This window comes from Dermacentor albipictus, chromosome 1, assembly GCF_038994185.2.
Source record: "Dermacentor albipictus isolate Rhodes 1998 colony chromosome 1, USDA_Dalb.pri_finalv2, whole genome shotgun sequence".
In the NCBI taxonomy this organism is placed as follows: domain Eukaryota; kingdom Metazoa; phylum Arthropoda; class Arachnida; order Ixodida; family Ixodidae; genus Dermacentor; species Dermacentor albipictus.
The window spans coordinates 205,120,621-205,141,345 of NC_091821.1; the positions used below are offsets into that span (position 1 = coordinate 205,120,621).

The window sequence follows — 20,725 nt, forward strand, 5'->3', positions numbered from 1 at the left end:
GCTACATTTCGCGCATGCGCAGCAACTACAAAATCTCGGTGGCGATGTGGCCCTGGAGATGTGGCGATGTAGTACATACAGACAGTGCATTTTAAGGCGGTGGGGGCGTGGGGGTGTGTTGCCATGCGCTTGCGCACGCACGGTTTCAACGCGGCAACATCTATAGTTTCAGTTTGTGCTGCCGTGTTCGTGTGTTGAGGTTCACGTGTTCCGCCCGAAGCGACAGCTGTGATACGCATCAAAAATTGTTGCAAGAGGTAACAGCAGTAACAGTGCGTGCTGTTATGCTGTCAGTCACTTGTTACATCGGAGCGATTGCTTTCTGGACAAGTCGCACGGCATGGATCATGTGGCTGCAGCAGATAACGTTTCGTCTCAGGTAAGGCGCTTACAAGCAGTATCAGGCGATGCCAGCGCATCGTGGTACCATTTCATGCCGAAGCATTATTATTGGGCAGCCCAAGCGTATATCTTCATTGATTTTGTGTTACTTTAGGCTGACGAAATAGAGGCGTTGAGCGCAATATATCAAGACGACTGGAAGGTGGAAGATGCTGCTAATCGCGTCTACAAAATTGTATTGTGCAGCGAATCCACCGGCGACAAGCTGAGTTTTCAGGTAGTTAGTGACCCAAAGCGCATATGGCGGTCATTATCTTGATAATTGAAAAAAATTTCAGGTTACACTGCCACCTGAGTACCCGTCTGAAGCACCACCGTTTTACGAGATAAGGTAAGTACACGATATTGCACCGAGGATGATTGTCACCTTCTGATCACGGCCTTGCAGCTAACATATGGGGTGTGTTAGTTGCTGGCCGGCATATATGCATTTTGCACAAGGACAATTAGCTGGGAAATGCATGACACTGTTCTTAATTTTGAGCAGAGAGCTAGCTGTAAGCACTCGGCCCTCTATATACAGCTTGCCCGGTGTCATGTAATCAATATCTTCATTTTCTTCTTTTTAAAATTTTTTAGCGCGCCATGGATGACCCAGGAGAGGAAAGCAAGGCTCTTGGCTGCCCTGGATGATCATTTTTAGTATGTCGCACTTCACATACTGTTGTCAAGTGCAGTTACATGGCATCATAAATTCTGCATGAACTGTTACTTTTTGAGAATGAGCTGCACAACATTGTGCTAAGAGTGTTCCAAAGCACAGTAAAAGCCAGCTGTAAGGTGCAGTTTAATAAGTTTTAGAATTACATGCATCTATTCGAATTTGGCGAGGTGTACGTGCATGCCCATTTTCAAAACAAAACGCAATGGGAACAAACGAAAACCGGCTCCAATACCTGTATTACTAGAATTATGCAGGCAAGGCACTGTTTACTTACAACTTGGGTGTTCTGCAGCATCATTGAAAGAAACCCGAGCTCTTTCATGTTCAGCCTGGCAGCATTGTAGTAAAGATAACAGGGAAATTTGGCATGTGCTGTAATGTTGTTCAATGATGAACCATGGAACAATAAGCAATACGCAAGAACTTGCTCAATGATAAGGCACAAATACTACAGGAGGGTGGCGATACTTGAATTGGTTCACACCGGAAGAGCGTGCCAGCAAATTACTGCATGGTTTGGCTACAAAAAATCGCAAGCGAATGCAACATACAGGAATATGTCACTGTAGACCGAGTCAAACACAAAGTAAATAGATTGCGAAAGAACAGCAGAATTCTTTCAACAATTGAAGCAAGCAATTAACCAACACCCGGGGCTTAATATGAACCACCTCGCAAAAGCAATGGGCATGGCGAGGTCCAGAATCAGTATGGCAGTGCTTGAAGACCTGCAGTACACATCTTTTGCATTGAGAAACCGCCCTCTTTTAACTGAAAACAAGTGTGACAAGAAGCTGATGGTTTAGGCTTTCCTGCATGACCTGAAGGAATGCCAGTGCTGCCTTCCCGAGGTTCTTGGATGAGAACTGCAGTCAAAACAGGATGGTGAACCACCATGATTGCTGGATATGCCAGAATGTGACTAACATACCTGCAATTGCGTACAAGTTTCCCAACTCTCTGATGGTGCTGCCTGTGGTCAGCAGTGAAGGTGACTTCTGATGGCCACATTAATTTATTGGAAACAGTTCTGAAGCCCTGGGTAGACAAAGTGGCTGCTGGAAGGAATTACTTGTTCCAGCAGGACTCTGCTCTGGTGCACAAAAGCAAGGAAGACAGAATTGTGGCTTTGGGACAATGTGTCCTACCACTGGTCTCCCAATTTGTGCCCCCCCTCCCCCCCATTTTCAGTACCGACTGCAATCCGCTCAACTACTATGTGTGGGGCGTCGTTGAGGCAAAGCTCTACACAAAATGCCACAACACCAAGAATGCCCTCAAGGCATCCATAAAGCATGGTGGTGATGAACCTGGAGGTGAAGCACGTCTGCAACCATTTAAGGTCCAGACACGAGAAGAGTGTGGCAGCTTATGGATGTTTCTTCCTCTACACGAAATTCTTTATATCCACATTGATTTTTCCCTTCTACTTTGGATGTTATTTTTCTGCGTAGCAACTATTCCTGATTTGCCTCGACGACTGTTGCAAGTTTTATAAGGGTTAGGGCATGTGCCTCTTTGGTTCACAGCAAGTGTATGTTTTTGTACGTAATAGTGACTGTATGTGCTTTCTGCATGATGAATAGGGTGCTGTTCAATACAATTAATTTTCTATTAATATTTGCTTCCTTAGTATGCACTTGGGATGTTTGGCAAGCCTAAATTACAACACAAATATGTTATTACAGTAATCATCTGGGTGAAAACATCCTTTACGACTGGATTGAGATTGCTCGCAAAGCACTTGATGAAGATGCTGCAGAGTGTGAATCACCAGCTGCCAGTGACGATGAAGCGCCTGAAGTGGTGGAACAGTTTCAGCAGCTGACACTGGAATCTGATCGATCTTCAGGTAAAGTGCAATGTCTTGCAGTAAGACTGCGACTACAGATTTTGAACTGGCATTAATAGAGCTAAAACTTGCAAAAGATGGGGTGAGCAAGCTTGTGTGTAATGATAATCATACTTCTTATATATCAAATAACATCTTACCACTGCACTTAGCTTCACCAATATCTTTGCCATCAGTAACTTCTTGTTGCAGTACTGAAATGTGTTGGACTGTCGCACTTCTACGGTAAATAATCCGCTCCATCCTCTGATACGAACCCTGGACTTTTCTTCCACTTGGCACTTCTTGAAGATAATCTGGGTGATGTTTGGCTGAAGATATTAGGACTGATGGAGTGGACTGCCTGACTAGTGTGGTAACCAGTCGGCTTCTGCCACTGACATGAACCCGCGACACATCTCTCTGCATCAACCACTTGCCAAGTGTTGCAGCTTCGACGGGGCGGCCGGACAGAGGATCTATGGCATGAGGCCTAAACGGCCGGGGTACGCAGCGCCGCAAGAAAAAGCCGGACTGCTTCAGTCAGGGACCAGACGAAGAATGATTTTATTTCCGCGAGTGGAAACGCTGCAGGCATCATACGGTGTTTGGTGCAAAGTGGCGCCCTGACGCCTGACGGAAATAAAATCATTCTTGGTCTTGTCCCCGACTGAAGCAGTCCGGCTTTTTCTTGCGGCGCTGCGCGCCCCGGCCGTTTCGGCCTCATGCCGTAGATCCTCTGTCCAGCCGCCCCTTCGAAGCTACAACAAACTGGTGACGAGGATGGGATGACTGCTGACACGGCCAAAAATTATCTACCCCTTTTTAAGAAATGCCAGCCACCACAAAAACACCACCTTGGTAGCTTCAAGGGACGTGTGCCGGAGGTGGCAGGAATAAGGGAAAGGGGGGAAGCAGCAGCATGTGGCTACAGCAGTGCGGCTATAATTGGCTGCCAGATGTGTTTTCTCGACATTTTCTTTGAGTTTAAGGACAACAACAGTTGCTGGCGGTATGAGCCTAGAGCTAGCAAACCACTGTTACTATTTCATTCCGCACACACTAAGTTGGCAAAAAGAGGTGTGGCAAATATGTGTTTCAAGAATGCTCTGTAGAAATCCTGCCCACGCTCAATGATGGAAGCTGTATAGTGTCGGTCGGAAAGGTTATCGAAAGCAGGTTACCTGTGCATGTGCAGGTCTCTGTTGCAGAAATGCTCTTCAAAAAACTGATGAGATAGCCAGAATCACAGAATCTAGTAATAAGAAAGCTGGTGTACCATATATTCACGTGGTGTCCCATAATCTAAAGAGAATAGCACAAAGATAGCGAGTTTTGGTTGTTTTCTTTACCCCCCGAAGAACTGTCTTCATTGAGGAGGCTGCCGAGTCAGTATTTTTTACATCATGCTTAATTACATAATTAGTCTCAATCAACTTCTCAAACATTATAACTATATGAAAAGTGTCAATGACAAAATTGTAGAGCAACATGAAAAACTCCTGATACAGCTTTCTGTACCTTAATACGTGCTACATAAGTGTTTCTCTGAGCATGAAAGAAGCCCACAAATGCACGCAAGGTCATCATCAGCAGGTCCTGATTGCATTTCATCAAAAATGCTGAAGTGTACACAAATATATTCATCGTTGATTCTATCGAAAGTTTTTCAACACTCATTATAAATGTACGCGCTGCCCTCGGACTGGAAGGGTAGCGAAGGTGGTTTGGCATGCATAAGTCAGGTGATGTACACCCGTGAGCAAAAGTATACGGACAATAGGGTCTCCGAAAAAAACTTAATTTCTTTGCAATTAGCATGCATAAACGGAAATTGACGAGTAGGCTGGAATGTTCCCAATGCTAAGTTTGGACTGCAGTCCTCAGTTTCAAGTTGCATTCACAGGCTGCAGAAAAAATTGGCTTTATCGCGCAATCCCTGGTCCATATACTTTTGCTCATGGGTGTACATTCTCCTGATATTTACCATCCCATTTCATTAACATGCATTCCTGTCAAAATCTTCGAGCATATAGTATACTCGCGCGAACCTTATGGATTTCCTCGAGTTCAATATTTTTTTCAGTAATTCCCAACAAGGGTACCGGAAAACGTTTTGGTGCGAAGTGCAATTGCCATCTTTCACTAACGACCTGTTCACTAAGCAGACCTGGGATTTGAACCAGATTATATATTAGTGACACAAGCAGAAGGTTGCGGACAGAGACAAACAAGGTCGCCTGAACACTGCCTTTATTCTCCGTCTTCCTCCTTGACCACTAGTTCACTGTACCAACCTTTTACGGTTCGTCGCACGCTTCCCCCTCTCCCCAAGAGAGACGCAGGTACAGGGACGGATGATACCATCTTAATCGCTTCGCATGAACAATGGCAGTCCGGTGACGTCCAGCAGAGCTCAGGTGGCCAAGGCTGGCTCTTGCACCCCGGACGACATATGCATGCCCTGATCTTAATAGGTTTGGACACATGGCAGCCATGGGAAATTGGGTGTTGTTGTGACCTGTAGACACACAGTGTCTTTTGCTCGAACGTTAGGTGAATTGGGTCGTTGAAGCGACATCTCTGTTGCTCTGGTATGTTGTGAAAGTGCCCTTGTCCTTTTCGCTGTCGCATGTGGGGTCGTTGCCGTTGTCCCCGAAATAAGCGGAGTCTTGAATGGTGGTGCTGATAAGGTCCTTGGTGACATCCTTTTCTTGGAACACGACATACTTGAGTTCACCTTGGGTTTAGGTGGATTGCGCATTCACGTCTTTCTTGTCGCATCTGCGTTTTAGGTGATGCCCTTTGACGTCGTTTGTGTTAAAGCCATTGTCGTGTTTGCTGAAGTTGTTGACAGAGTTGATCTTGGTCTTTGATGTTTCTGCAGGAGCTGTTGAGGTAGTCTTTCCATCAGAATTAACCTTTGATTTGTTTTGTAAATTGATGTGGTGATCTGTGGGCATCTGGCACACTGCTTGCCTTTGAGAGACTTGTCTAGTGGCGAAAGTATTGTGCCAGGCCTCATCAAAGGCTGTTCTGAGGCCACTGAGACGACATGATGAATGGGCACTACTGTCACATGACAAGGTGTGACGAGGTGTGACGCTTAAGGCTTGCGACACTTCTGCAGTGGCAGCGGTCCCTTGGTATGTTGTATGCTGAAGAATGTTTCCGTGTTGCGAAAATGTACATGGCTCCTCTGTAGCTGTTGAAATAGCATTGTCTTCCTTGTGAAAAGCGCACATGCTTTTGGTGGTTTCACACTGACCTATTGTTGGATAGCAAGTCCCTTTCTCCCTTCCCTTCCCCCCTTCTTTCTTTTTTTTTTTTAAAGCCAAATTATGCCTGTATATGCAACGTCAACATATCTATTCCTAGCGGTGCACCTTTCTTGGACCGGCCCGACCTTATTTGTCGGTAACTCCGTAGCACAGCACTGCTGTCAGTTGTTGAAGATGGCAGTTGCGCTTCACACGTCCCAGGCGTATGAGCAACAAAGTGTGATTCGTTTTCTATGGAGCAAGGGGTAAACGCTCATCGAAATCTACAGGGAAATGCAGCCTACATATGGGGAAAGGTGACTTGCTTTGAGAAGTGCGACGTGGCAGGACAGCGATTCACGTGCAATGATGAAGCCAAGACAGCAGTCCGGCGGTGGTTCCACAGTCAGCCGGACGAATTCTACCACAGGGGTATCTCAAATTTAGTGCTGTGATGGGACAAATGTCTGAACTGGTGTGGGGACTATGTAGAGAAATAGTGCAAGGTACTTAGAATAGTATGTATATTTGTAATTAGCTCTATGTGCCTTACTTTGGCTAATAAAAAAAGATAGGGTCAAATACTTTCTGATTCGCCCTTATATCTTAATACTTGGGAATAGAGAAATAGCTTTCCTTGGCAACTGCAGCACTAATTTTGATGAAATTTCTTGTACTTTAAGAAAAGTAATAATCTAGTGATTGCAGCAAGCAGATTTTTTATTGAAGCCGTCCGTTTTTCTGGTAAGGTTCTTGAAAAAAAAAATTAAGAAAAAAAAAACCAAACTTGACTACCAAGTTTACAACTCTGTAACTCGACAATCAAAATTATCACATTTCTCTGAATTGAACCTAATTACACATCTAAAGCAGACAAAATTGATTTATTATACACTGGTCCCTAATATGTCGCTAATTTGTGAAGACTTTTGCAAAACTCTCGTGAACCTTGTAACAAGTTCATGTAGGCTGTAACTTTCAGACGAACACGGCACGAATGTGGGTGTAGCTAAAAAGTTTGAGTTTCTTTTTTTTTTTTTTTAACTTGCAGCTCGCGAGTAAAATATTTGAGAAGCAATGGTTGTCAGGTCAGGGAGCATGCAGAAGCCTCCTCCTACTCAATTATTGTGTTCAATCGGCTTTTCTGTGCAAGCAGGGTGGTCTAGTGTGCATACAACTGGCACTGGAGCCTCCACATGCTTTGTTCAATTTCTGTACAGTGCTGTACAGTAATCTGGAGTGTTTGACGATATTGTACAGTAATGAATAAGGGAATTTGCACAGGCGATGTTCAGAATGCAAGATTAGACAGCTAGTCAAGCTTAAGTTGAAAGTAGGTCCGAAATCGACTGTGGGAAGGTTTGCTCATAATTTGTACATGTGCTGTTGAACCACTGGTGGATAAAAGCAACCCATGGTGAGGAAAATAAAATTGCACTTGAGATTTCTCTAACACAGTTGTCAAAATAACAGGCACTCGTGAGCATCTACCTACCATTGTTTGAGACATCATAAGACAGCCTACATGTCTGATCAGGAAATTGACAACCTGAGAGTAGCTTCTGTGTCTTCACTGCTGCTGTCATTTAAAAATTATGTTGCCAAGTCAACTAAAGTGCAAGTTTTGTGTCTTTTTTTATTGAAGTTTTAGGAGCACTGGAGGCTAGTTTCGACAGTACCTCCAGTCGAAGTTTTATATTTCCAGACTTCCCAATCTGACAAATATTGTCAATTCTGACAAATAGTTGAAGTTAAGTCATTTCAGAGAGCGCATGATGTTGCGAGAATTATTCCAACGGAAATATTGAACATACAGAAAAACTGCCGGCCCTGTATGCAAACTATCGGCTTCAAGTGTCCTAGCGAACTGGATCAATGCCGACATACTAATCCACAAAAAGAGAGACGTTAAGGAATTGAAAAATTATAGGCCCATTAGCTTACTCCCAGTATTATATACTATATTCACCAAGATAATTTCCTATAGAATGAGGCCTACACTAGACTTCAGTAAACCAAGGGAACAGGCTGGCTTCAGGAAGGGATACTCTACAGTGGATCACGTCCATGTCATCAATCAGGTAATTGAGAAATCTGCAGAGTACAATCGGCCTCTCTATATGGCTTTCATAAATTTCGAAAAGGCATTTGATTCAGTAGAGATACCAGCAGTCATAGAGGCATTACGTAATCAAGGAGTACAGGATGCTGATGTAGATATCTTGGAAAGTATCTACAAAGATTCCACAGCTACCTTAATTCTCCACAAGAAAAGTAGGAAGATACCTATAAAGAAAGGGGTCAGACAAGGAGACACAATCTCTTCTATGCTATTCACTGCATGCTTGGAAGAAGTATTCAAGCGATTAGACTGGGAAGGCTTAGGAGTGAGGATCAATTGCCCTGTTCAGCAACATGGGACAAATTGCAACAGATGATTGAGGACCTTAAGAGAGAGAGTGTAAGAGTAGGGTTGAAGATTAATATGCAGGTGACAGATAATAATCTATAACTGGGCGAGGGAACAAGAGTTCAGGATTGCCAGTCAGCCTCTAAGAGTCTGAAGAAACCTGTTTACCTAGGTCAATTACTCGCAGGGAACCCTGATCATGAGAAGGAAATTTACAGAAGATGAATGGATTGGAACACATACGGCAGACACTGTCAGCTCCCAACTGGAAGCTTACCATGATCATTGAAAAGTGTACAATCAGTCCATTTTATCGGTGCTATCATATGGGGCAGAAACTTAGAGACTGACAAATAAGCTTGAGAACAAGTTGAGGACCATGCAAAGAGCAATGGAACGAAGAATGTTACGCATAACGTTAGACAGGGCGGTGTGGATCAGGGAGCAAACAGGGATAGTCGATATTCTAATTGACATTAAGAGAAAAGAAATGGAGCTGGGCAGGTCATGTAATGCCTAGGTTAGGTAACCGGTGGACCATTAGGGTTACAGAATGGGTGCCAAGAGAAGGGAAGCGCAGTCAAGGACGGTAGAAGACTAGGTGGGGCGATGAAATGAGGAAATTCACAGGCACAAGTTGGAATCAGTTAGTGCAGGATGGTAATTGAAGATCGCAGGGAGAGGCATTCATCCTGCAGTGGACATAAAACAGGCTGATGATAATGAGAAAAACTGTTGATCAAATTGATTGATTTCTATAGATGCAGTAACAAAATAGTTAATTGAACTCTAGTGATTCTGATTCCTTGGCAGTTTGCCGTTACTTTGAAGGTGAAATGGTGAGATGATGCAGGCCTTTTAGCTTTGCAGAGATACTAGCTTGCTTGAATAACTTGCTACCCCTTGCAACTTTCAAATATTTTCCTTGTTAGAGGGGCACCACTGGTGATGGTCAGTTCCGAGAGACGGAGGGGTTTTGCCTAGGCTTCGTGCTTAGATGTTCCATTTACCAGTAGACTTCCGTGTGTGTCCTGCTAGCATTAATCACGACCAAAAGTGAATACACAGTTGTTTACAAGCCTCAATACCCTTGTCACTTAAATGATTTACACAAAAACCTGCCATTTTTCTGCCACTTTAAAGGGACACTAAAGCGAAACAATAAATCAGTTGAGACTAATAAAGCCTTGTTTGAGAACCCTGCAGGCAGTTATTTCAAAATAATAGTTTATTATATGAGTAAATGAAGGTCCAAGTATCAGTATTTGAATTTCGCGCTGAAACCCCGATGCCGGTACGTCGGTGTGATGTCGGGGATTGCAAAGTATGTTTTCACATTAGGCCCGCATTGGCTGAGTAAAGATTCCCGAAACTTCCCATGTTTAATATTTCGTTCCTTTAGAACACAATGTAGTCAATCTGTACCCCTATATGATTAAGTAGGCCCCACAAGATGCCATCAAAATTCATGACGTCGCAGCGACCAGGTGCGGAAACTTCAAGGAGGCGTCGCCACCCGTCTTTTGTTTTTTGCGCTTTTTCTGGTTTACCAAGCATCTTGTCATGGTAAGAGTGGTGTTTTTGGTGTCATAGAAAGGTAATTTACTGATGCAGAAGAAATCATTTTTCTCTTTAGTGTCCCTTTAAGCAGCTCAGTTTTTCTGAGACTTTTCTGAGAATGATTCCTGCCTCACAGAGTATGCAGTATCTGTTCCATCTGCCTAGCACCACCAACTTCAAAATACCAAAGGATTTTGCTGCAGCGATCATACTAGGGCATTCCATTAAAAAACAGTAGCTTCAGTAATCAAAACTAAGCAGATCAAACTGATCAAATTTCAGGCTGTCAACATAGCTTATGTTCTTACTAATGACAGCAGTAAAATGAGATTGTTACCTAAATCTGCATGCTTTTGTCAACTGCTTTAATTTCAGCCTTAGATCTCGGAGATGGCTTGAATATCTTCCACGGTGGAACACTCGAGGACCGTAGAAGCGTATTCCAAGGTCATCTTGCTGAAGTTCACAGCGTGAGAGAGGTGCGTGGCATGCAAGTGCATGATTCTTGTTTGCCACATCACAATGAAAATTTGCTTCGTGTTGGTTTAAGGAAAAAGTCCTCATATGTTGTAACAATTTCTATTTGTAGTGTGGCTTCGTGCTTTGTGTTATGCATGATTTTCCTCAATTTGCTTTATGTTATACACATCATGCTATGTTATGTATGACTACAGGATGAACAATTTTCCCAAAACTAAATATTGTCAGCTTATGTGCAAGTCAGTGTGCATGGTACTGACATTTTAACTTTTTTGTTGTCATTCAGCTGTAGCAATGAGGTTTAACTTGGCAATCTCTTGCTGGTATATACAGGCTGTTGCAGCTATTAAAAAAAAAAAGAGGGATCATTTTGCATGAATGAAACTATGTAAATGTTGTTCACAATTGAGTTGAGAAGCTACCAGTAATTCTTTTGTTCATTACATTTGATTAGTTAATTTCAGTTGATTACCAGTCACGAATTACTGTGTTAATTTGCAAGAATCCTGTTAGTGACTTGTAGAGAGGTATAAATAAATTGGAATGGCATGTTCTCAGCAACATACAACTAGCTTGCTTAATTCTTTGAGCTGAAAAAGGAAAGCCCTAAAATGTAAAAAATACCATGTGATTATGCACCCACTTGCATTTAGAAGCAATGCTCTCAAACAGGCTCACTGGGTACAGAAGGTATTACGAAAGATATTGTAGCACAAGAGAGAACTGTGCACACACTCATTCCATGACATGCCAATCAAGAACTATTGGTGCTCGTTCTGTACGAACACCAAAACAATGTGCTTTTACGGGGGGGGGGCACAACAGATAAAGCCGTAACTCTACCACTTCTTGCATGTGTGTGTGTGAGGGAAGGAGGGAGGGTTTCCCCGTGAGCCTGTGTAAGGGTGCTGCTTTCTGACACAGTTAAATAATTATCACATTGTATTTTTCATGTTTCACGGGCTAGTTGTATCTTGTTGAAAAGGTGCCAGTTTAATGTTCCTTATAACTGTCTACAACTCTTAATGTTTTGTCAATTAGGACAGTAGTTAACCAGTCAGATATCCTGATTCTAAATAACGAAATGAATGTAAATTTTAAAAAAATGCTGGCGGCTTAACAACTTGATTGTGAACAATATCTACTTGGTTCTGTTTGTATGAAAAGAAGGTGTATTTTTAATACTTTGTCACTGTTAGGAGGGACACCTTAGATAGGGTGTCCCAACTATCAAGCCTAAAGTAAAAAAAAAATAAAATAACTGGGTAGGCTGTATTGGGAACACAGCCAGAGTGGGGTACATGAAACATCTTGTGCATCAGTCCATGGGCACTTGTGTACAGAAATGGTATAACCGAGTGCACAAATGACATTTATTCACTCGTTAGATAGCTTACATGCCTAACTTAGGTTACAGCTGTTAGGCATCTTACGGTCTAATTTTGCAATCGTGTTTGCTTCCTATTTGTAGTGGACCCGTTTATTATTGGGAGAATGTTTGGGCACTAGGGTAAAGAAATGCCCCCTACTGGTGGTGCCTGGCATCATCCTGCGCTGCACCTGCCACACTCATAGATGGTTGGCACTCCTGCGCTTGCCTCCATTTCTTGTGCTTGCACTCCCTATGCAGATGGAAATGTTCCGCCGTGGTCAAAGTATTGGGGCATCCCCCTGTCCTACTGCCAGAGTCTCTTCACACCATTTCTGTACTGTACGTGTCGAATCCCTAGGGGGCCATAGCAAGTGTGAAATTTCTGCAAAAATTGCACACTTGTTAACCTTATAACTCCTGATTAGTACTAGTTTGAGTTTGATAAGTTATACCTACTGTGGCGTAGTTAGCTGTTTCAAACACAACCATTCCTGCTTGAATGGACAAACATACTACCAAGGTACACCTCTCTGAACACCACTCACCAGGCTGAATTTAGCTGATCGCATCATGCATGGCGTAACAATGATGCCATCTGTGCATGAGACGCATGTATGCTCAAATAATGGCTTCTTTCCTCTACACAATGATACCAAAGTAATGCACGTGGGTAGCACAATTTCAAAGGTATAGGCAATGCTGCATGTTTTCATTACGTGTGGTTTAGCAAGCGACCCCCTTGGACCGTTTTTAAAGACATTTCATGCCAGAAGACATGGATCATTATACGTGATTAAGACCGAGTGCATGTTGTTTAGAGTCTTGTTGAGAAACCACCAATAATTTTCTTGCCCCTGACATCCACTTTAATTCAATTGAATTCAAATTGATTATTGAACTGTTTTGTTGTTCTAATTGTCAAGATATTAATTAGGCAGTTGCATATAGTCGTAAGATATGTCCAAATGAGGTGTCTTAGGCAAGGTACACATTGTGCGTATACTTTTTCCAACAAATAAAGAAAGCTCGTGAAATAAGAAACATACCATGTGACTGCGCACCTGTGCATCCATACAGAATAGCAGCCCCATCAAACATTCTTAGCGGAAAAGCAGGCTGTTCATCTGTTACTGGGCTAGGCGATAGGGACAACAGCATGCATGTTCTTTCCCTGACGTGCAAACGACTTCCGACGATTATTGCATATCAAGATGAAGGAAGTGCACTGCCCTGAATGGCGAGCCTAAGATGAACAGCTTGCTTTCCCTTAGAGACTGTTTCATGGCACTGCTATTCTGCATGCACAGGTGCGCATTCACACATTATTTTTCTTATATCGCCAGCCTTCACGACGTGCCAGAAAATGTAAACACACAATGTGTACCTTGCTGGAAGCACCTTATTTTGACCTGTCTTGCGATTCCCTAGAATTGCCTAATTCACAACTTGACAATTAGAATGATTAAAAGGTTAGATAATTGCTTTTAATTAAGTAATTGAATGTCAGGCGCAAGGATATCGCTAGCAGTTTCTCAACAGCAGTCCAAGAAACATGCACTTGGTCTTATTCAGGTAAATGATCTGTGCTGTTTTAAAACTGTGCATGATAGTTTGGACACCCTGTATGCTGTGTGTGCTCTTGTCAGCATTGGGATGTTTCTCAACATACTTCTCACGAAAGTTTCCTGCAGCACTTTTGTTTCTTTAAAGCAGTAATGTGCTTCTATGCATATTGTATACTACAATCTCATTCTGGCCTATTTGTATTGGTTATTTAATTGCTTAGTTAAGTGCAGCCCGGTTGTCCCAAAGACTGAGTCATGTGAGTTGTAGACCAAGTATACCATATTATATGTCAGGCTGTGTGAAAAGGTTAGTCAACTTAGTTGTTCTTGTTTTTGTTCCCCCACATTGCTTTATTATTTTGCTAATGATAAAGACTTGTAATAGTGTGCCTGTTCGTCATTCAAAGGTTGAACAAGTTTTGGATGAGCTGAAGACAAACAAAAAGATTGCAGAAGCCACACACAACATTTGGGCGTATCGGTATGCTGATTCATCATTTCACAATTTTAGGGGCGGACATACAGCTATTCACAAAATGTGATAGTAGCCATCTCCTTTCTAGCCTTCTTCAAACAGAACCACGGACTGTGATGTGCAAAGACTCTGAGGATGATGGGGAAACGTATGCAGGAAATCGCCTTCTTCATCTTTTAGATGTAAGTTCAGCTTTCAGCTCCAGCAAGTAAGGTTTGTGCGCAAGGGGAATTGAAAGTAAATGAACAGTTTCTGATGCCGTGATGCACACACTATTCTAGAACTCAGGTGACATGCAGCTCATGTGCCAGAGCTCAAGTGCTTTAGACATTTCTACTGCTGTTTCTGTGTTTTGAACAAGTTATGTGCCATCACAGTTAGGTTACCAGAATGCCATGTTTCATTTACTTTTGTTCCCATGTATACTCGGCAGCATGACCTGAAGTGATGCTTGTATGCGCTGATGTGGAGTTCGAAATTAAGATTAAATGTAAAATTTCATTCGCATTCCTTAAGTGGCTTGGTAATGCCATTTCACATTCTGTGTTCCTGCAGTATGTGCTGTTCCTTGTCTGTACCAAAGCAGTTTCTATGATCCCCATCCAAGCTTACTGCCCACTGTTATTGCAATTAAATGCATGTTGCCACATGTGCATCATGTGGTGATGCTGTTCCATTTGTTTGCTAGAAAATTCCTGCTGAACCCATCTCATGATAGATGTTGAAGTTAATGTGATTAGCTTTGAATCAATGAACGACACCATATTGCTGACACCAAAATGTGTATGCAGCCGGGCTCGTCTATCGCACTTCCCGCTACAAACATTGTGCCATCTAGCGGTGTTGTCAATTCAACACCGCTAGATGCAGGTTCAATTCAATCAAGCACCAGAGAAATGTTAAAGTATATTTTTTTGTCACTGAAGAGCAGCACATATGTAGTGGCACATACCCAGTGACCCAAGTTGGCATCAAAGAGGTTCGTCGAACAGTGGCACATAATGTGTTACCCAAATTGTTTTGACGGTTGGTTTCAAACCTTGTTCCCTCAGAACAGCAGCCCACTTAGCTACCCATTAGACCATAGACTTACCTAGCCAGTGACCCAAGTTGCAGGGAAAATGATTAGAGACATAGATAGATAGATAGACAGACCCTGGAAGGTTTGTGAAGTACCCTAACAATACTAATCGCATTAAAACTGCTGCATATGACTTTGCATCACTATTGTTAGTCTAGCTTCTTAAAATTCTCTTCCCGCCCATCCTCAAAAGAACTAATGCTTGTTCCTGCTCTCTCAGATTCTTGACGTGACAAATGTTCTCATAGTTGTCACTCGCTGGTATGGAGGAATTCACCTCGGTCCAGATCGCTTCAAGCACATCAACAAAGTGGCCAGGGATCTCCTTGAGCAACATGGCTACATCAAAAAGGTGCCAACACCCGATTCCAAAACCAAAGGAGGAAAGCACAAGAAAACGAAGAGCAAGAAAATGTGACCGGCATACTTGGAACACAGGCTTCTAATCAGTGCCAAGCACTGCCACTGCCATAGTGCGACACTAGAAAAGGCTGGGTAATTACGTGCCAGTGGCAACTGAAATACTCTAGAGAGATTTTCATTCTAGAGACCAAGAACATTTGTGCCCATGTTGAAGGCTGCTATAAGCAGTGTTCCTGTGGAGGGCTGAAGACAGAGATTTCTTGCAATATGCAGAAGTAGTATTACTTGTGCAGTGTTTTTCTACTTAGCCAGTTTGTAACATACAAGCCATGGCATTTAATTAGGATTTTATTGGATGCTTCTTGCCAAATATTTTTAGGTGTTACCTAGAGTAATCACGATATGACACATGTAAGTGCCTGCGTTTTTTGTTAGTTTCATATGTGAGCCATTTGCTATGCAGCACTAGCTTCACTGAATCTACATTGCTTTACTGCATTTTTTTTCTGAAAGTAATTTGGAAGTGTCGTCTCAGCCATTACCATATTGCACATGGTGCACAATTTCTTTTTGACTGTCAGCCTTTCAGCACATGTGAGCCTTGTATGTGCTGCATAGCAGCATTGAGCACTGCTTCAATTGTGGCAGAGCCACAGCTTCTCACAAGAAAGTTGCACTGGTGCTGTAAATAAGTTGTGTGCAGCCAATATGTAGATCTCAAACATTTTAGAACAATGCTATACATGTCTAAATGATTTTAAAATTGTGTGCAGTGAAAAGGCATAGAATAAACGCAGTTTGCAGCAGAAATAAAGTTGGGAAAGGGAAAACTGGAAGCATGTTTTGATAACAGCACATCTGTAGGGTATTTTTGACTTGTGGAAAGTTAATTTCTCTACAAGAGCTTTCACGACAGTTGCTTGCAGTATTGACTGTGCCCTACTTTTATAAGGCATGGTTTCAGAGGTGGCAAGCTTCACACTCCATGTCACATGGTGATGTGGTATAGTCAGAGAGCCTAAGATTATGAATATGATGCTTGTTGGCAGCAAGTAGTCTGCACTGTAAAAGTTGCAAAGTCATTTGTTTAGTTACTGTCAATAGAGAATAGCGTTTTTATTGATGCAGTGAATATTTTTATTTGTTGCTTTTAAATGTTTCCAAATGAGTCTGTGATGTCTCTTGTTGACTATTTACATTATACAATATTGCAAGACACACACACTTGTGCTTCAATGCCTAGTTGTCTTGCTCTGTGACAGCCTTTCTTGACACTGCTGCTTCAGGAATAAATACATAGGTCTAAGGGAGAGAGACCATTAAATATAAACAAACAAAAAGAAACATATGTAGTAGCTTCCTTGTTGTATGCATTTTGTGGCTAACTTACTGTCTGTGCCGCTCTACCTTTTATTTAGGCTGTCGGTGGAAAGTGTCAGTTATTAAATATAGCTTTAAAGGTTTATAGCATAGGCTGTAACTTTCAACCACGAACTATAAATGGCTAACTTTTCCAGTGCACAGCAGTGAAACATTATTTACTAGCTTTGAAGAGAGCAACATACTCCTTTAGTGTTGTTAAAGCTGAGCAAGATATAGAGCCCTCCATTCCGATTTTATTCCAATCTTGTGACGTCAAATTTACTGAACTAACAATGCAAGCACTGGGCAGTGACCCGCAGCAGTGTTTGAACCCAATCAAATGCCCTCCTCGGTTATAGGAGGGCAGTTTTGTTTACTTTCAAAACAAATAGCTATCCTGACAGGTTTTTCTTATCCGATTAATCAACAAGAGGCGAGGAACATGCAGAAGTGGAGAGGGTTTGTTGGAGGCAAGCTAGCACAGTGAAAGTAGATAACCGGGTAAGGAGAGTGGTGCAATTGGTTCACTTTCCCTTGCTTAGCTTGCAGTGGCTGGCAGAAAGTCACAGCAGCATGCAGTGGGGAGTTAAAAATGATACTAATATGGGTCCTCAGTACAGAAAACTTGGCAGCGTGATGTCGTATACGTGAAGAGGTTCAACATTATATTGCCACACAAACTTTATTATACGCAAAGGAATCTGTTCACGCCGGCAGCTTCGAGTAGCCAGTGCCACAGCGATCAGTGGGCAGCCATCTTCTGTCCCTTTTAGAACAGGGCACTCTCCAGCTATTCCAAACAAATTTAAGTTTTGTTCAGCATATTAATGCACCTTTAGCATGTGCATCTCACTTTGATGTGGCGAGTTTTCGTGGTTTTGCAACATCGCAAGGCGCAGCCCGAAAAAATTTTGATAGACAGGTGCAGTGGGCATTGTAATTTGACCAATCGTGGAAGGCTAATGGCAGAAATGAAATAGAAACAGATTGGAATAGCTTTACATTGTAGTGCCCATCTTACTATTAATTAGATGTTGCAGTGTGTTCAGGTCAAATGACTCAATTTAGAATAAGCATTCAGTCTCAACCTTGCTGTAAACAAAATTTTATTTGCTGAAAATATTTCATTGTGCTTACCTGAACTTATAAAGGGGGCACTTTAATACAATCTTGATGTGCTTATATTTATAGTAAAGCACAGTCAGCATTGCATTCGTGCTTGAAGAACCATTCCAAGTCTAGCCTATTCTGCCACGACTGTCAAGACTATGTTGATGGCTTGGAAATGGTCACAATGTTTAAGCTATTATTGAGGAGCTCCATCTACAAAGCCACTGGTCCAATTCCCACACATGTTCTCTCTTACTTGCCATTCTTATTGCACTACATACTTCCCCCTCTGCAGCATTCTCCAGAATTCCTTAGTGCTGTACTCATGTTGCCTTCTCTATAGTAAAACGTGCCAGATCCACAAATTTCACTGTTAGCACCTTCAGCCAAACAAGTTGTGCTTATAGGTAATCTACCTACCTGTGAGTTCCTCCAATACAAATTATCTGACACTCAACTATGGTAGAGGTACTAAGCTTGTCCTGCCATATTAGTGGATGGTTACCTACATGTTTATAGACTTTTAAACAAGATTAAGGGAAATTAACTAAGCAAAAGTTGGATACAGTTAAATTTCCACTAAAAATATTAATGAAATTTTTTGTAATCGCATACTGTGAATCTGCCTTAAACTCGGCTTGTGTGAAGCCATGGTCTTGATTGTACTGATACTGATTGTACTAGCCTTGATAGGCCCAATGGCCACATACCTACTTAGATTGGGTAAAAGTTATCCAAAAATTTCATGGTGGCATGGCCACCCCTTCAAGTTTTATCCAGGATCCCAATTCCCAATTGGGCATTGTGTGGAGATTTATCAATCACCATCAGAACTACAGGAGAGAAGCCAAACTCGTGCATCATCCTCCCCTACCACCTATACTCCATCTCTCAAGTCATTTGCAGTACTCCTTATCCAGTGGGAAGACAGAGTGCCCCTCAAAGTGTGTTCATCTGTGTCACATCATCTGCTCACCACCACAGAATTTGTGGAATACAAGGTGCATACACAAAGCTCCTAACATGTCGCGTATTGCTATAATCCGTCATGTACCAAGCAAAAATGACTCTGTAATCCTACCAATAATTGGACAGTTACGCCTAGAACTATATTCCACTGCGCAAGGGTATTACCTGTGAATGCCTCATAGCTTCAGTAATACTGCAAATGATTTGCAAGATGGAGTATAGGTACCCCACCTTACTTCCCATTCTGTTCAAGTGGAGGACAAATAGTCCAGAGTGGAAATATCCTTAAAAAAGACCTAATAGAGACGTTTTCAAATACTTGCCCAATGGGCTGGAATATGTTCACTTTGAGACACTCCATGTGCATGGTTGTCTTCAGCTGACAAGTGTTAAGCACTCATTAATACTTGTGGCAATGGCAACCAAATCTTGCAACTCTTCCAGCGCTTATAAGGCCCAATATTTCAAGCAGGTGCATGCACAAATAAACATGCACCTTTTCATTAGTAGCACTTGTAGCAATCTCTCATTGTGCAACTTCACTGAGTGCACTAGCAAATTGTTGAGTGTTGTACCACGTTTGACCTTTCTTCGCTTGGTACACTGCTGTAAACTTGGTCACCAAGTGTTTTTTATTCGAGAACAGTGCACCTTATGTGACCTCACATTTCAGATTGCAGAAATGATCGTGGATTGCTTTTAAGTTGTGAAATTTACATTGCTATTTCACAGTGCTCACATGCATTGCAGCAAATGCCAGGACACTGGGATATTGCATCTCCAGAGTGGTCATAGGGCTACCACGTATTTTGGTGCCATTGGGCAGGTAGTCATTTTAATGAAAGCTGCATTTAAATAATGTGAAGCCTTTGGAAAGTTTGTCAGTTTCAATTGCTTGTGGAGAGTATACTTTGGATCACTTTTACTACACCCTGTACATGGTGCTTTGTAGTAGACTGCATGCTTTTCCTGTTGTGAATTTCATAACTGCATGGAGTTCAACTTGTGTGACATTGTATTGTCCATCATGCTTGTCAAGTCTTGTAGGTTGTGTAACGGTGCTTGTACTTATTGAGTATACAAATACACAATATTGTAACTACCCAGTGATCCCTTGCTTTCTATGTGCCGCCACTGTAGATTATTGACGTTTGCCATACTTTCTTTAAAAGTGCTGCAATTTTATAGTAATTGCATTTCCATTGTGAGTCACCAACACAGGATAGTGTTTGTGTCCACCCTTGCTGCAAGGTTACAGGTGGTGTCCGATCATCAGTTAAAGTGAAGGGTATTGCACAGCCAACTTCATCACTTGCCACCAGGTTTAACCATCGTGCATTCAATGCTCCACAGTGCCGTACAACGGCTTGACTTGTAGCCTATTGTGCAACTTTGAAATGTAAAACCCTATAAATTAAGATAGGGATGTGCAAGTATTTAACTGATAAAATATAAGGCATTTCTCAAGATTTAACCCATAGTAAGGCCAAAGATGTGACAGACAATAATGCACATACACATTGGAATATGGAAATGTGGCTGAAAGAAATCCAACCACATTGTGGTTGTCTGGTATCCAATTTGCATGCCATCTGCTAGCAGATGTACTCAAATATACTGATGCAAGCTTCATACTCCTGCAAAGGGACTGGTTACTAGAGGAGTTCATCTTGTGCACAGTAACTTTCTTTGACTTATGAGCAATATGTATGTAGTATGCTCCACTACACTCATGTGTGTATATTTCTTTTTTCCCAACCTAGGTGATTTGCAACCGATAACTTGGTGCACTTCAGTGTTGCCACATCAAGCTTAAGGTTT

The 20,725-nt window shown here is 42.2% G+C and overlaps 1 protein-coding gene across 2 annotated transcripts; it reads left to right on the forward strand.

Annotated features, from left to right (window-relative positions):
• The first annotated feature begins 91 nt into the window (after positions 1 to 91).
• On the forward strand, positions 92 to 20,008 carry LOC139054157 (protein IMPACT-B-like). 2 transcript variants are annotated; one of them, XM_070530780.1, is made up of 9 exons: positions 95 to 379; positions 497 to 619; positions 681 to 733; positions 982 to 1,044; positions 2,755 to 2,918; positions 10,503 to 10,606; positions 13,952 to 14,025; positions 14,108 to 14,201; positions 15,321 to 20,008. In XM_070530780.1, the coding sequence occupies exons 1-9, from the start codon at positions 341 to 343 to the stop codon at positions 15,516 to 15,518; spliced, it is 912 nt and encodes a 303-aa protein (XP_070386881.1). In that variant the 5' UTR covers positions 95 to 340; the 3' UTR covers positions 15,519 to 20,008. The 2 variants fall into 2 exon arrangements, with proteins under 2 accessions (XP_070386882.1, XP_070386881.1); XM_070530781.1 differs by lacking the exon at positions 497 to 619 and having other exon boundaries at positions 92 to 379.
• The last annotated feature ends 717 nt before the right edge of the window (positions 20,009 to 20,725 follow it).

Bases quoted from the DNA above. Each gene is read 5' to 3' on its own strand.
- LOC139054157 (XM_070530780.1), top strand. From the start codon at position 341: ATGGATCATGTGGCTGCAGCAGATAACGTTTCGTCTCAG. The intron at 380-496 runs GTAAGGCGCTTA...GTGTTACTTTAG, and splicing joins CAGATAACGTTTCGTCTCAG to GCTGACGAAATAGAGGCGTT. The intron at 1,045-2,754 runs GTATGTCGCACT...ATGTTATTACAG, and splicing joins GCCCTGGATGATCATTTTTA to TAATCATCTGGGTGAAAACA.